Source organism: Arabidopsis thaliana (assembly GCF_000001735.4).
Source record: "Arabidopsis thaliana chromosome 1 sequence".
NCBI lineage: Eukaryota > Viridiplantae > Streptophyta > Magnoliopsida > Brassicales > Brassicaceae > Arabidopsis > Arabidopsis thaliana.
The window spans coordinates 19,867,629-19,883,661 of NC_003070.9; the positions used below are offsets into that span (position 1 = coordinate 19,867,629).

At 32.6% G+C, this 16,033-nt stretch overlaps 4 protein-coding genes across 4 annotated transcripts; 2 read left to right on the forward strand and 2 right to left on the reverse strand.

Annotated features, from left to right (window-relative positions):
- Window positions 1–301: 301 nt before the first annotated feature.
- Window positions 302–707, reverse strand: AT1G53282 (Plant thionin family protein; the record flags this gene model as incomplete). The annotated part of the gene is made up of 2 exons (NM_001084241.2): window positions 302–412; window positions 502–707. The coding sequence occupies 2 exons, from the start codon at window positions 705–707 to the stop codon at window positions 376–378; spliced, it is 243 nt and encodes an 80-aa protein (NP_001077710.1). The 3' UTR covers window positions 302–375.
- A 1,224-nt stretch (window positions 708–1,931) lies between these two features.
- AT1G53285 (plant thionin family protein) lies at window positions 1,932–2,467 on the reverse strand. The gene is made up of 2 exons (NM_202287.1): window positions 2,276–2,467; window positions 1,932–2,178 (listed from the first exon to the last, which is right to left on the reverse strand). Exons 1-2 carry the CDS (start codon window positions 2,446–2,448, stop codon window positions 2,142–2,144), a joined length of 210 nt encoding a protein of 69 aa, NP_974016.1. The 5' UTR covers window positions 2,449–2,467; the 3' UTR covers window positions 1,932–2,141.
- Window positions 2,468–3,487: 1,020 nt separating this feature from the next.
- On the forward strand, window positions 3,488–6,099 carry AT1G53290 (Galactosyltransferase family protein). Its single transcript, NM_104207.3, has 7 exons — window positions 3,488–4,080; window positions 4,442–4,594; window positions 4,692–4,774; window positions 4,872–4,971; window positions 5,087–5,200; window positions 5,286–5,428; window positions 5,535–6,099. The coding sequence occupies exons 1-7, from the start codon at window positions 3,725–3,727 to the stop codon at window positions 5,621–5,623; spliced, it is 1,038 nt and encodes a 345-aa protein (NP_175736.2). The 5' UTR covers window positions 3,488–3,724; the 3' UTR covers window positions 5,624–6,099.
- Window positions 6,100–11,776: 5,677 nt separating this feature from the next.
- TTL1 (tetratricopetide-repeat thioredoxin-like 1) lies at window positions 11,777–15,267 on the forward strand. The gene is made up of 7 exons (NM_104208.3): window positions 11,777–13,017; window positions 13,108–13,303; window positions 13,387–13,571; window positions 13,671–14,004; window positions 14,094–14,298; window positions 14,401–14,507; window positions 14,595–15,267. The coding sequence occupies exons 1-7, from the start codon at window positions 12,098–12,100 to the stop codon at window positions 14,745–14,747; spliced, it is 2,100 nt and encodes a 699-aa protein (NP_175737.1). The 5' UTR covers window positions 11,777–12,097; the 3' UTR covers window positions 14,748–15,267.
- Window positions 15,268–16,033: the final 766 nt, after the last annotated feature.

Consider the following 16,033-nt stretch of genomic DNA (forward strand, 5'->3'; position numbering starts at 1 on the left):
TAGTGGGTCTAGTCCAACTTTTACAAGCCATAAAACAGCCCAATAACACAGATCTATGATGTGAACTTATGAAGTTGTGAACCCAATTAAGGAAGGTTTCCGAGTGGAGTAGATGAGATTTGCATGTTGAAAATTATGCAAAGTGCAGATTTGCATTGATGAGATGTTGCTTTGTATTGATGAACATTTTGAGTCCGATAATTTATAATACTACAAAAGTAAACCAAAAATGTTGGTTTTCACTCTTCTATCTTCTTTTAATCTTTGCTTCTTTTATAATTGGTATAAAAAAAAGTTTTATAATTTAAAAAATATTTTTATTGATATGAAAACTTCATCAATCTTACAAATATCTCGACTATTTTGTCAACTTATCTACCCATTTATGTTTCTCATTTCTATAGTCTCCATCCTGCAATTTTTTTATATAAATCATGTCAATTTCTTTATACAAAATATTTTTTTAATCAAACTAAATAAAACAAGTGAAGAGATTATTACTGGGATGATTGAGCTGACTGAAGTCTACGACATTTGCGGTCACATTTATCTTTACAGTATTTTTCTGGATGTGTAAAAAAAAAGTTACACTTGGTCTCGCAAAGGTCCATGCATGTAGCATATGAAAGCCCTTCTACTTCTTCTACCATAGCAACCATAACTACCAACACCACCACCATCAATACAACACATTTTTTAAGACTCATTTTTTCTTGTATAAATAATTATATATATGTTCACTACAAACTTTGTATATATATATATATATAGGTAAGAATCATGCACTGGTAAATCTTATGTTATTTAATGTCATTAATAATATGTTTACGTTTTATTTATTATATTTCCACATGATCCTACTTTATTATAGTTTTATTTATTATATTTCCAAATAATCCCACTTTATTAATGAAATGTTTAATTTTAGAACTAATTTCTAAATCTTATAATTTTTTATAAATAGTTTATTTAATATATTTTAAAATGATATAATTAATTTTGGAGATATTTGAGATAAAAAAAACTTTAGCCTTTCAACTTATTTACAATGGCACTCCACAAACATTGCCTTTTTTATTAAAATATAAAAATATCAAAAAATATCAAAATAAAAGATTTAGCACTCCACAAACATTGCCTTTTTTATTAATTGCTAATTTTTTAAAACCTATCTATCTAATTTAAACATAAATATATGATTCTTCTTTCACTTTTATTTGACTTTATTTATTTAATTTATTTTAAATTTCTATAAAATACTTATAGTTAATAAAATATTAGATTTTTTATGCATATAATGTGATTCAAATATTTTTAAAATAGATTACTCAATCGATGAAAAAATATGTGTATAATGTCCCATATTGCATACAAAGACATGAAGGAGAAGAACCAAAGGAAGGTTTTCAAGTGAAGATGAGATTTGCATGTTGAAAATGATGCAAAGTAAAGATTTGCATTGATGATATATTGCTTTGTATTGATGAACATTTTGAGTCCGATAATTTATAATACAAAATTTAACCCTAAAAAATTGGTTTGTACTCCTCTATCTTCTTTTGATATTTTCTTTTTAATTTTGAAAGGAGATGAAGATAATAAATATGAGAGTTGGCTTTGTGTGGAATCAAGAGACAATGATATAACACGATTGCTTTTGTGTCTTAACTCTTAACATTGAAGCAACTTTTTATGATTTAAAGATAATGAAAGAGACATACAAGTTGTCGGATTTTCAAGAACATTTCATTACAGATGTCTTGGCTTAAAATGATAACTCACCTAATGCAAAATCTGATACTATTAATCGGGAAGTACTTATAAGTTTTATAGCTAAAATATGTACTTAGTTACATCATTATACCATTAGTTTTAAAACTAAAACAGGGTTCGAACCTCTTATTTTACAATTTCTTAGATTAAAATGTAACTATAGAAAACTATGTCATTCTGCAATCTTTTATAATATACATGAGAGTTATATTACGGTTTTACTAATGGATGAAGAATTGATATGTATTTTAATTTTGAAACGTCACATATATAGTTGCAAAAAAAGAGTTAAATTTCTAAAAAAAAATTGTTATTAATATGAAAGCTTCATCAAGTTTACAAATATATCAACTATTTTGTCAACTTATTTATCCATTTATGTTTCTCATTCCTATAGTCTCCACCCTGCAATTTTTTCATATAATTTATGTCAAAAATTTTATACACACAACATAAAAAGAAAAAAAAAGAAATTCAATAAAATAAATGAAGAGATTATTACTGAGATGATTGAAGTCTACGACATTTGCGGTTACATTTATCTTTACAGTATTTTTCTGGATGTGTAAAAAAAAAGTTACACTTGGTCTCGCAAAGATCCATGCATGTAGCATATGAAAGCCGCCCTTCAACGTCATCTACCATAGCCACCATAACTACCAACACCACCACCATCAATACAACACATTTTTTCATACTCATTTTTTCTTGTATAAATAATTATATATATGTTCACTACAAACTTTGTATATATATATATATATATATAGGTAAGAATCATGCACTGGTAAATCTTATGTTATTTAATTTTATTAATGAAGTGTTTACTTTTATAAGTAGTTTTATTTATTATATTTCCAAATAATCCTACTTTATTATCGTTTTATTTATTATATTTCCAAATAATCCTACTTTAATAATGAAATGTCTAATTTTAAAACTAGTTTCTAAATCTTATGAAATTTTATAAATAGTTTTATTTATTAGATTTTTAAATTATATATATGTTCATTAAAAAGTTAGTATGCTAGGTGAGAATCATGCACAAGTAATTTTTTTTTTTTTTTTTTGCTAAACATGTAAAAATCATATAAAGGAAAGAGGGGTTTTACAAAGAGCAAAAAAAAGCCTACACAAAAGCAACCTTGGCCAAAAAAAAGAAGAAGATAAAAACAAGGCTTCCAATAGAGTAACAAAAGATTTGGGAAAAGCTAACAAATCCATATTAAAATCTTATGATCCTATTTTATTAAAAATTTATTTATTATTTTTCCAAATGATCCTATTTTATTAATGATTTTTAAAAAAATAGAAATAGAGGATTAATTTGTGTCTTATTCAACACAATTATCACATTTTATAACTTAAATTAAAAAAAAATAATAAATATTTTCAATCTAAAAAAAATCATTTTGCGCTTATGTGGTAAGTCCACAATTATTCTCATTTTTTTTTTCTCTTTTTAATTCTACAATCCTTTTGGCCAAATACATTTAATTACAAATCTTCTAATTTTCATAAAATTAATTGCCAAACACACATAAAAGTTTTTTTAATATTTAATGTTACCAAATTTCGATATTTTGAATTTTATTAATGCGATAGCTGGTAGACAACACCTACTGTTTAATTTAATTAACTAATCTACGTTTGAATCCAAACAACTTTATATAGCATTGATGAGAAATTGAGAATTCATTTTAATTGGCGGTATATTTAGTCAATTTAACGTTGCCTAATTTCTTTACAATTACAACTAAAAGTTCAAAAAAATAATTAAGAACCTAACTCTAATTCTCTATCCTCCAACAAAAACACGTAAATATCATAATTAACTCAAGTTAGTATAAATATGTGACCGGATCCGAATAATTGGATCCACCGGATCGGAGGGAAAAAAAACAAACCCGTGACGCCATTAACGAAGGTCGAGCTTCCTTGACACCACACAATGCATTCTCCTCGTAAGCTATTTCACGCGCGGTCATCACTCGCCACGCGCCGATCAACGGCTCTTGTCGTATTAACTTCCCTAGCTATTGGAATCGCCGGTTTCACATTTGGACTCGCCGTAATTCTTATACCGGGTCTCCGATTAACCGGTCGTAATTGCTTGACGAACACTCCTCCGAAGACGGTGCGAGTCGTTTGGGACGTCGCCGGAAATAGTAATGGCGTTGTTAGTGGCGAAAAGAAGAGGCATAAGGTTATGGGATTCGTTGGTATTCAAACCGGATTTGGATCTGCTGGCCGGAGACGATCACTTAGAAAGACATGGATGCCGTCAGATCCAGAAGGTCTTCGACGGTAACTGATTCAATTACATTCTCTTGCCATTGTTCTTGTGAGCATCTGTTTGAATTAGCTTCAGGATATCTGTGGAATCATTGCATCACTTAGAATTTGTTTGATCTGGATTTGAATTAGCAAATCTGAGAGTTTTATGTGGATCTTACTTAATAGATTGAAGTGAAGGCAATGAGGTTTGATTTTGTATTGATCTTGATTCTTAGGTTGAAATGAATCTAATTAGGTGCTTCTTAGTGAACTTTAGTTTCCAAAGTCTCACCAGATTCAAGAAAATTGATTCTTGGATGCTTTGACGATAGAGATGGATCTGCTTGTGTTTACTTTGTCACTGAGTAACACTGCTCACTGCTGTTTGCAGTTTGGAAGAATCTACGGGGTTAGCCATCAGGTTTATGATAGGAAAAACGAAAAGTGAGGAGAAAATGGCTCAGCTCAGAAGAGAAATCGCAGAGTATGATGACTTCGTACTGCTAGATATCGAAGAGGAGTACAGTAAGCTTCCTTACAAAACGTTAGTGAGAGTGATTTGGTTCAGATCTTATCTAACAACACAATATGAATTACAAGGCTCTAATCCGTGGTAGTCGTTGTTCTTCTTTGTTGTATAGTTTGGCTTTCTTCAAAGCTGCGTACGCGCTTTATGATTCTGAGTTCTATGTCAAAGCTGATGATGATATATACTTGAGGCCAGGTGATTAGCTCTTATAGTTTTTATCCTCTGTCTTCAGGGGAAAAAAGAATCTGGACCTTTAAATGGTGCTATGTTGTTTTATTCATGTTTTCCACAGATCGACTCTCTCTGCTATTGGCGAAAGAGCGGAGTCACTCTCAGACGTACCTAGGATGCTTGAAAAAGGGTCCGGTTTTCACAGATCCTAAGCTCAAATGGTAAGTATGAAAAAGTTGAAACGCAGATCTTAACATGAAGAAGGCAAGTACAAAACTGAGAACTAATGTATGCTTGAAAACTATTGGGAATGGGATCAAAAATGGAATTTTGCAGGTATGAACCATTGTCTCATCTGCTGGGAAAAGAGTACTTTCTTCATGCTTATGGCCCGATTTATGCTCTCTCTGCTGATGTGGTAGCCAGTTTGGTTGCCCTCAAGAATAACAGGCATGCTCTGTTGTATAACTTGACAAAAGATCATAGTGTCTGTTTTGCTTAGTAAAGAAATAAAAGATTTTGTCTGTAACTGCAGTTTCAGGATGTTTAACAACGAGGACGTAACAATAGGTGCGTGGATGCTGGCAATGAATGTCAACCACGAGAACCATCACATCCTTTGCGAACCAGAATGCTCACCTTCTTCTGTTGCTGTTTGGGACATCCCTAAATGCTCAGGTTCTGTGTATTTATTTCTTACAGGTTCAGTGAACCAGTAATATGATTAACACTTGATCATAATAAAACTATACAACCATTTGATCATAAGTTGTAACTGGTGCAGGTCTTTGTAACCCAGAGAAAAGGATGTTGGAACTTCACAAGCAAGAAAGCTGCTCGAAAAGCCCAACTTTGCCATCAGATGATGAATGATATTATTTCTCTTATCAAATGTCTTTATAAACCTCTTCTCAGTGGTCGAAGCTCTATCACTTGCAGATTCATTTCTTCGAGCGAACCTGCAACGAGATTATTTCACATAGATTCAAGTTTAGAGTTCACTTAAACGAGGGAGCTGAACAGCAAAAGACAGGCCAACGAACAAACAAACTCAAAAGATAAGCACATGGATTAAAACCCCTCCCAGCAAGAAAATTAATTAATTACATAAGGCTAAATGTTCGAAACGTACGACCTCGCGTATCAAATTTTATTTGAGTTCCGTTCTCAGGCCCGGCCCACATAATTGGATATGGGTGTGACGAGCCTAGACTTTTTAACTCTTTCAAAACAATTTGCATACTAAAAAAAGCCCACATGTGAAAAGAAAATATAATTAGCCCAAAAAAATTATACTTCAAAAATGCCAAAGTGATAAAGTATAGGTACATTACATAAGTAGGCACACAAATCATTTTTTTGTAAACGTAGACAGATTAAATTTTTACAGCTAATAAATATAGAAATGCTAATTAATTTTTATTAACCTCTTCGTGGTTGTGGAAGCTCTAATTCACTTGTAGATTTGTTTCTTTTAGCAACTCCGAAATGAGATTGTTTTGTGCCATTTGCTTTTAGTCTTCAAAGAGTGAAATTCTGATTATTATTAGTCTTCATCGAGGAAGAAAGTAAAGAGTATATAGTAAGAGCCACCATAAACTCTATACCTTGCAGTATGGTTTACAACGATGAGGATAAGAAAAATTACAATCAACCGGTGTCAAGTGTTAACCAACGTTTAGTCGATGTTGTTATTAATGTCATGAAAAAAATTCGTGAATAGTAGAGAGTTGGAGATGGGTTGGATTCTGAACCATTCCAAAATGGGCATGTGAGGCCCAAATCATGACTGCTTTTCTTTCCGATGGCGGCAACAGCAAAAACAAAGAAAGTCTAAATGTTTTGAAACTGCATATTTACGTGATATCAGAAATTAGAATCGTTAAGTAAATTTAATATAATGTACTTGGGTTCTGAAATAATGTAAGAAAATACTACTGTATAGTACACATTTTCTTGTAATGTAATAAGTTAAAAAGGAGAAAAGCAAAAACAAAATGAAATAGGAAGGATTTTGTCATTATGTTCCACGTGGGGTGGCTCGACCTCTGTTGTACTATCATGTGCTGAATCTAAAGAGCATTCATTATGATTAGTCTCCTAAAAATCTTAAGTTCTGAACGAATTCACTTTTTCCAAATTTTGAAATTCTGTATTATTTTTGATATCTTGAATATAATATAGGAATTACAAAAAAAAAAAAGGTGTCCGTACAGATCAAGATTTGAGAGGGAAAAAGATAGAAAACATTCTAATAAGAGTGACTGAAACCATTTGGGCTTTCTGAATTTCTTCGTTTCTGCTTATCTCTAGATTCCTCTTTTGGACGATGTATCAGTTTCACTCCTTTGGAACTTGCATTTTCCTTTTTTGTTTTCAACATTTTCTTTTAGCATCCATTATTGAGTGAATATGTGTAAATCAGTAAATGATACATATCCACATACTATAAGGTAGGAGTGTGAAGAAGAAAAAAAATAATAATAAATAAGGTAGGAGTGTCTGATTTAGTTTTAGATTTCTATTTTTTAATCTATATATACACCCACACATTTATCTGGTTTTCAATTTTTCAATTTAGCAAATTCTAAATACCAAACGTCCAAACCAAATCAAAACCAACATAAATATACAAACGGAACCCAAATTACTAGTATATCTGAATGATTCAATACCGAACTCGAATCAAATCAAGAACCGAATTAGATATCCGATCGTTTTGAAAATAGAAATTTTTTATCAAGAAAAATAAAAGTTATATATATATTTTTTTGATACTTTGAGTATTTTTTATAATTTGAATTATTTTAGATATATTTAGGTAAGACAATTATTAAAGTACATGAATGAAGTCTAAACCTATAACCGAGAAACCAAATCTAAATGAAACCGATCCGAAAGCAATCGACCTAGTATTTCACATATTTACAAGTGTATTTTCCTTTGTCAAGTTTTATATTTAGTACGGATCAGTTTATTTATGGGTTAATACAATTTGTGTTTGTATAAATAAATGATTAGTCACAAACGTAAACGTGTAAAACCTAATTTTTTCACGCACCATGCTTTAAATTGGATTCTGGGACAATGGCACATTGGCACAATGACATGCCAGTGTTGCAGCGTAATCACATCTAACAGAGAAACCAGTGATGATGGTTACTCTGAGTCACTGACGTCACTTTTCATGGACTAGCGTCATCTTTGACCAAATCTACCTTTGCTTTTACCATTAATTTTTACTATTATGTTCATTCGCCTCAAAACATTTACTCGGTTTATTTCCCTAGTTTTCTAGTCTTACATTCGAGTTTTCTACTTGAGGCAACATACAAAAAATTATGTCGACTTTAAATTCTTAGCATGAAAAATATATTTTTGTGGGAAAGATTTGATCAAACCACCAAACGGTCGGTCAAACTATATTTATTTAAATGATAAACTATAAATCATTTACGATGAAATTTGACATTCAAGTAAAAGCCAACAAGATGTTTATAAAATGAACCCTTTTATCTTAAAAAACTCCTATGGTTTTCAAAATTGCAAATCAAGTGAATTAAATAGACCAAACAAAAAACAATGTATGTAGCGAATGCAAAATATACTATTAAAACAAACATAATTAATAAGTGGTAGAGATGTCAATCGGACTTCCAGTCTGAGGGTCTATTCCGTTAGATATGCCGGCCGGTCCGTTAGATCAATGAGCATTACAGAGCGGATATGGGTTTCGTTTTGTCGTCCGCAGTCTTTGGCGGACCAGACCGTCGCGGAATGAAGAGAAGCGAGGTCCGTCACGGAGCGCCTGTTTGAGCGCGAACTCGCCCGTCTGACACTCTTAATAAGCGGTATAAAAACAAACATCAAAAAATTAATAGATAAAGTAAAAATTACTAACAAATAAATTTGGTGACATACATAACCACATTATACCGCCATTTTCTTTTTGTCACATTCATTACCATAATAGCTATAGACAATAGCCAATTCAAGATTTATAGAAGACTTGCATTTAAAGGAATTTTTCTAAGTTGGATTTCAAGATTCATAGAACACTTACTCAATATACAATCCATAAAAGCTTATGAATATGCCTTTTCCCATCCCTATAAAGTAGTTATACACAATAATCAACATCAATCAATTCATATTTGACGACAGATTAATGGGTAATTATGTTTAAGACAACTACACAACATCTTAATTGTCGAGTTGAATATTCATAACTACACTTTAAGAAATTTTAGTTTTACACGCCAATAGATAAATTTTAAAAGGAAATTTATGACATCAATATTCATGTTTATCCCAAGTGTCGACGAAATTGAAAATATATGTATTAAAATAAAAATGAGGCTTTTGAATTAAGTATTAGCTATTTTCTTTAATCACCTAACTTGCTCCAAAAGAAACCACCATCTGTTTTATGCATAATGGCATATTTGCAAACTATACGCATATCAAAACATGTGGTTCGAAGGATATGAAGTATAACGCAAGATTTCGGTATATTCTATGCTCCATAACACAAAGTCAAGTGAAATAATACAATCATATATTTCTTTTTAGGTCACAAAATATTCTATGCTTGATAAAACATTGTTTTATGGATACCAAAAAAGCAAAAAGAATACACAATAATACTTGTGCAATGCAAGTGTCGGTATACCAAACCCACTACTACTCCGACTCTCCGAGTTATATAACCGCTCCATTATCAATAAATCTACACTTTAGCATACGTATAACCGACTCAAACATTTTGCTTTTGTTAAATAACAAATTCACACACTCACTCTACTTTAAATTAACAAACGAATCTTTAATTTGATAATATGGCCGGATTTTAAGAATGGAATCCCATATTAATATCGGAACGTGTATCTTAGTGTTGAAATATTACAAGACTCTTTAAGAGAAATAAATTGCAAAGGCCAAAAGAATGCATAAATCTTTGTCGCCAAGTGCTACTATTTTCTGATTATTTTTGCATATAAAAGTTTTTATTATTATTATTATGCATGTTAGAAAACTTAGGGGTGCATGGCTCCTTAGTTTTTGAGACTTGGCTCCATATTGGAAGTTGTCATGTGATTTGGTTGATGGTACTTTGAGTGGAAGAAGGAAAGCGGAGTTGTGTACGCGGTTTGCGGGTCTTAGCATATCCATCGTCGTGTGACTCTCTTCATCGAATTGAAGATGGGTCTGATTCTAGTGATTAAAAGTTTCGACGAATCGTGATATGATTTTGGTAGTGAGTACTCATGTATTAAAATAAAAATGAGGCTTTTGAATTAAGTATTAGCTATTTTCTTTAATCGATTAGTTTAGAGTGCGTCGGCCTAAACCGCTTCTATTTATTTTTTATTAGGACTGAAATTTTTTTTATTAAGAAATGTTAGAAAATTTGTATAGTTATATTTATTTGGAAATTGGATAGTCAAGACTTTTGAAAAATAATAACTAACAACAACAATTAACCGTAGAATTTGATACTTTAAATCTAAATTTAAGTTAAAATTTCGATTATAACATTTGTTATTAATCGGAACCATAATATTGGGATTCATAGTGTACTACTGTATGTATAAATTTGGGATAAATGTATACGTATGTAAGTAAATGTGTAAGCGTAAATTTGGGTATACGAAAGTGTCTGTAAAAAAAAAAGAATAAAAAAGAACGATGAAGCCAGAAGAAGAAAAAAATCTCGTGCGAAAGAAGCCAATAAGAGATGAGTGCAAATTACGAGGTCACTTATTACATCTTGATGTGATTACTGATTTTCCCTATCATACCCAAATCTATCTTACTAGCTTCGTTTACATATTTTCTATTGTATCATCCATTAATACATTATGTGATTCTCAGTAGCTAAAGTTTTGTTTACGAATTAGATATATTGATCTTGAAACGTTAATAAACTTAGAGTTGGTATATGTATCTCTAGAACAAATTTCGTTTCGTACACGGTACAAAAATTCTTATTTGTACATGTAGTTTGTTTATTTACTAGTTAATTCCCTTATTAAACCCGTACAGGTAAATGTTAAAACTCATCAGGCGATTTTACGTACTATAGTTAGATGCAGTGTTGATACAATGAATTTGTTTATTCGATTAATAAATAATTAAGTTCGTTGAATATACGTATACTACTCCTCCGTAAAATGCATTTATAACTACAAGAAATAATGTAATGGTTAAATTATTTGCATTTTTTCGCTTAACAAGATACTATTAAAAAAGGTTTAATAATAAACATAAACATAAAAAATATCAAATGTTTGTAGTGTATTACCACATTTTATTTTAGTTGCTCTTATTTTTTTATTTTTGTTTCGGACATAACACAATTTTGTATAGATGTTATAGGAGCGTAGACGTCACTTCCCATAAATCGCGAGTGGGGCTATTAGGATGTTGTAAGCTCCAAAGTACAAAGAAAAAAATCGAACAGTACCGAAAGCGAAGTAAGCAGATTTTTTTAAGTATAGTTATTTACAAATTACAAATTAACAATTATTTTCTTAAACCTTTTTTTTTTGTTGAATTTTTTGTCAACATCTTTTTATTTCTTTGATTCAACGATAAAGCGAAATTATGGAGAGAAAAAAAAAAGCAAGAATCAAAAACATGTCTCGTGAAGCAGCAGTTGAACAAGAACTGTTATTTTTTTGCATAACATTTAATATATTACCATTTCCGAAATTTTCTTATCCATTTTTTTAAGTTTATTACCAAAAAAGTAGCTTAAGAAAAAATTTAATCCAAGAAGAAAAAAAAGTTTTGTTAATTTGGAACTGTGTTGTAGATTTTGAACATAATTTTAAAAGTTTGTTAAAGTCAATTCTGTTATTTATTTTCTTTCACTTTGCTAGAAATTTATTATTATTAAACTCTGCTTTCGATTTCTATTTTTTAATTATAGAATAATTAATTATAACCTTTCTTTTTCTTTGTCAATATTAAATAACTTTTTTAATTTATAATAATAATTAAAAAATGTTAAATATTGGGTCTGGTTCTCCATCTTCACTCCTCTTCTTCTGTGAACCTTCTCTCCTCTCTCTCTTCTCTTCACTGAGAAAAAACAAGTTTTCTCTCTCTAGGCACTCACATTCATTCTTTGCTTCAACCTTTTAATTCACGAGATCCCCAATCTCTCTTTCGATGCCTTTTCACAGAGTATCTAATCCTCCTCCTCCTCCATTCATCTTCTCCTTCTCCATTCTTCTCCGTCGTCTCCATTAACAAACAACCATTTCTCTCACCGGAACTCCATTTTAGGGTTTTCTTCGATTCTCTCAAATTTCATTCCTTTCACTCACCACAACACTCAAAATGCCCAAGTCAGTTAAACCCATCTCTGAATCTGACAAACTCTCCGATCATCTCCGTGATTCATCACTAACCTCCGAGATCAACAAACCTGATTTCCGTGAGCTAGATCTTGGTTCACCGGTTTCTCCGCTTCGTTCTCAGCCACGTGGACTCACCACCACCACTACTACTACAACCACTAGTAGCAGTAGTTCTAGCTCTTCCGGATCTGTAACGGGTCGGATTAAACATGCTCCGGTTATCGGAAGATCTAATTCTGTTCGTAGTCAATCTAATTCGTCTAGTGGGAATAATAATCTAAGACCGAGATCGGACTCTGCTACAACTTCTTCTTCTTCTCATTCACAACCACTTCTCTCCTCCTCCTCCTCCTCTGCTACTTCTCCAGCTCCGACGTCTCCGGCGAATGTACTTCCCACCGGAAACATTTGTCCTTCTGGGAAGATCCAAATCACTGGAATGACTCAAAGCCGTTCAAGAAGCGATGTTCTTGGATCTGGTACTGGAACTTATGGACATGGAAGTATAATGCGAGGAGGTGGTATATCTCCGGCCAAACCTACCAACACCGGAGGAGGATCCAACTCGCCGGTAAATGTCGGTAGCTCTAGTAGAAGTAGTAGTACTGTTGCTACGGGAGAGACTCCTATATGGAAAAAAGCGATTTTAGGTTCGGATTCAGAGGAAGTGAAGAGAGTAGGGAATGAAATGTATAGGAAAGGTTTGTTTAATGAGGCTTTGAAGTTGTATGATAGAGCAATAGCTTTATCTCCGACTAACGCTGCTTACCGGAGTAATCGAGCTGCCGCATTGATTGGTTTGTCTCGAATTGGTGAAGCTGTTAAGGAATGTGAAGATGCTGTTAGATCGGATCCTAACTATGGAAGAGCTCATCACCGTTTGGCCTTATTGCTTATTAGGTAAAGCATTCGTTTCTTGATACATTGTTGGTGATGTGTTTCTTAGACTTCAATGTGTGTCTGGTCTTTAATTACTTGGTTGGATTGCAGATTAGGTCAGGTTAATAGTGCAAGGAAGCATCTTTGTTTTCTTGGGAGACCATCAGATCCCATGGAGTTGCAGAAGCTTGAAGCAGTGGAGAAACATTTGATTAAATGTGTTGATGCGCGAAGAGTCACTGATTGGAAAACAGTTTTGATAGAAGCAGATGCTGCTATTGTTTCTGGAGCTGATTTTTCTCCACAGGTAAGAATCAAATTATGTGGGATTAGATGTTTCCTTGTGAACTTTAATATCTTTTAACTGCTGTGTCTTATATGTATCTACAGCTATTTATGTGTAAAGTAGAAGCATTCTTGAAACTTCACCGGCTTGATGATGCACAGTCAAAGCTATTAGAAGTTCCTAAAGTAGAGCCGTTCCCTGTATCTTGTTCGCAGACTCGGTTTTCTGGTATGGCTTGTGAAGCTTATATATATTTTGTCAAAGCTCAAATCGAGATGGCTTTAGGAAGGTGAGATAAGAGAGTCATTTTCAAATGCTTGTGTTAAGTAAACTATTGAATGCCATCAGTTAAAAAAGGGGTTAAAGAGTAGATGATGAATCCTTGCAGGTTTGAAAATGCAGTTATGGCTGCTGAGAAAGCTAGCCAAATCGATCCAAGATGCAACGAAGTTGCTATGTTACATAATACTGTTACATTGGTTGCTAGGGCTCGTGCTCGTGGCAATGATCTTTATAAATCAGAAAGATACACTGAAGCAAGTTCAGCTTATGCTGAAGGCCTTAGGCTTGATCCTTGCAACGCTATTCTATATTGTAATCGAGCAGCTTGTTGGTTTAAACTTGGAATGTGGGAACGCTCGATTGAAGATTGTAACCAAGCGCTGCGTTATCAACCAAGTTACACAAAGCCACTTCTTCGGAGGGCTGCCTCAAATAGCAAGGTAAATAATACATGTAAAACCGCGTTTTTGACTTAGTTTTGCTTCTAATTTGTTCTACTCTGATTCTCGAGGTTTTTGTCCAAGTGTAGATGGAAAGATGGGGAGCTGCAGTGAGTGATTATGAGGCCTTGATAAGAGAACTTCCTCATGACAAGGAAGTTGCTGAATCTTTATTCCATGCTCAAGTTGCATTGAAGAAATCTCGTGGAGAAGAAGTTTTAAATATGGAATTTGGTGGCGAAGTAGAGGAAATTTATAGTCTTGAACAGTTTAAATCTGCCATGAATTTACCAGGTAAAACATAGCTTCTCTGCTTCTCACATTAAAACCTTTTCTTGATTGGAACTCTGGATCTAATTTATGGAATTTGGGATGTGATACTTCAATCAAACACAGGAGTTTCGGTTATCCATTTCTCGACAGCCTCTGATCATCAATGCAAGCAAATATCTCCATTCGTGGACTCGCTATGTACTCGTTACCCATCTATACACTTCCTCAAGGTAAAAGTTACATGAAAACTTTTCTCATTGTAGTGACTCATATAACTCTGGGAAGAGATTGACTCTAAATTCTACCTTTCTGGTCAGGTGGATATCGATAAATGTCCTTCAATAGGTAATGCAGAGAATGTGAGGGTTGTACCGACAGTGAAGATATACAAGAACGGTAGTCGGGTTAAGGAGATTGTCTGTCCAAGCAAAGAAGTGTTGGAGTACTCGGTGAGACACTATAGCGGTTAATAACTTCTTCTTCACTCTTCTGCAACCTCCCCATACCCTTAAGCTTAATAATCCCACTTTTACTTCATAAGATGCTTCATTACAAGGGAACCCATTAGTGTAGAGTATCAATCAGGTCTTTATGATTTGTTCATTCATTCACCTCTTCATTGCCCTGTGATCTCTGTCTCTGTATTTTCTGTTCTATTGTCTTCTTCCCTCCATTCATTTTTCCCTACAGATTGAGATTGCATTGGCTCCTTCTTCCTTTAGCTTCACTTGTTGTTAGGTACTGAGAGATGTTACTGGTTGGAGATTACTCTGTGTGTACATAAGAGAAGTTGGGATGTGAGTGAAGAAGAAGGGGCTACTAAAAGGGCAAAGAGGAAGATTTGGATTCTTCTTCATTTTCAATTTTTACTTTTAGGGCTTAGTGAAACCAAGAAGATAGTGAACCATCTTGTCATTTCAATTCTACTCTTTTTTTTCTCAACATTTTCATCAATAAAAAGTTACATATCTTATATTCATTTTCTGCTAAGTTTTAGTGTTTTTATTTCATACATTCAGCTCCAAATTCATACATACTTGATACTTGCATCTAAAAATACTTTGGTAATAGATGAATCCTGAAATATTTACCTATTAAAAAAAAATACGTATAAATGGCAAATCTATTATTAAAAATTACATGTCAGCCTAAGAAAAGAGACTTGTGTGAATGATTTGAAAATTGGGTGTTAATACTTTAGTCGTTGACATATAAAAAAAGGGAGATACGGGTTTAATTAGAGATTGATTTGGTTTGTAATGAAAGCGACGGTTGTTAATAACGCTTTGTTCTTTTGTGTTAATTGCCTCTCTTTAAGGGTTAAACAAAAAAGAAAAGAGAATCCAAAATATGCGCATTATAAATTCTTTTCCTTTGTTTAATTATTATTTTGTAATACTTTTAAAAGGGAAAACAATAATAACATAACGCCCAAAAATTAATAATAATTACTACACTATAGTATAAAATAAAATAAAGGTTTGGAAGGTTATGAACTTTATTATGGTCGTTAGCCGGTGCTATTCTACCGCCGGCCAAAGTCGGTGCCCTTAATTCGTGGTAGTTTGACACGTATTTTTCTCTTTTTATTTTAAACTATATTTTGATGGATAACATATGTTTGGTCGTCTTCAACTTTTAGCTAAATTTGAGTTTATTATTATTATTATATCACAGAAAAGCCAATTTACTAATAATAATAAAATTTCTGTTTTTTTGCATCATTAGTGGAGGCGCGTGATTAACACTCACCGAC

Coding starts and splice junctions, on each gene's coding strand:
- TTL1 (NM_104208.3), top strand. CDS start 12,098: ATGCCCAAGTCAGTTAAACCCATCTCTGAATCTGACAAACTCTCCGAT. Junction 13,018..13,107: donor TTGGCCTTATTGCTTATTAG/GTAAAGCATTCG, acceptor GTTGGATTGCAG/ATTAGGTCAGGTTAATAGTG. Junction 13,304..13,386: donor GAGCTGATTTTTCTCCACAG/GTAAGAATCAAA, acceptor ATGTATCTACAG/CTATTTATGTGTAAAGTAGA.
- AT1G53285 (NM_202287.1), bottom strand. CDS start 2,448: ATGGTGGTGGTGTTGGTAGTTATGGTGGCTATGGTAGATGACGTTGAA. Junction 2,179..2,275: donor CGTAGACTTCAATCATCTCA/GTAATAATCTCT, acceptor AAAAAATTGCAG/GGTGGAGACTATAGGAATGA.
- AT1G53290 (NM_104207.3), top strand. CDS start 3,725: ATGCATTCTCCTCGTAAGCTATTTCACGCGCGGTCATCACTCGCCACG. Junction 4,775..4,871: donor TGATATATACTTGAGGCCAG/GTGATTAGCTCT, acceptor TGTTTTCCACAG/ATCGACTCTCTCTGCTATTG. Junction 5,201..5,285: donor GTTGCCCTCAAGAATAACAG/GCATGCTCTGTT, acceptor CTGTAACTGCAG/TTTCAGGATGTTTAACAACG.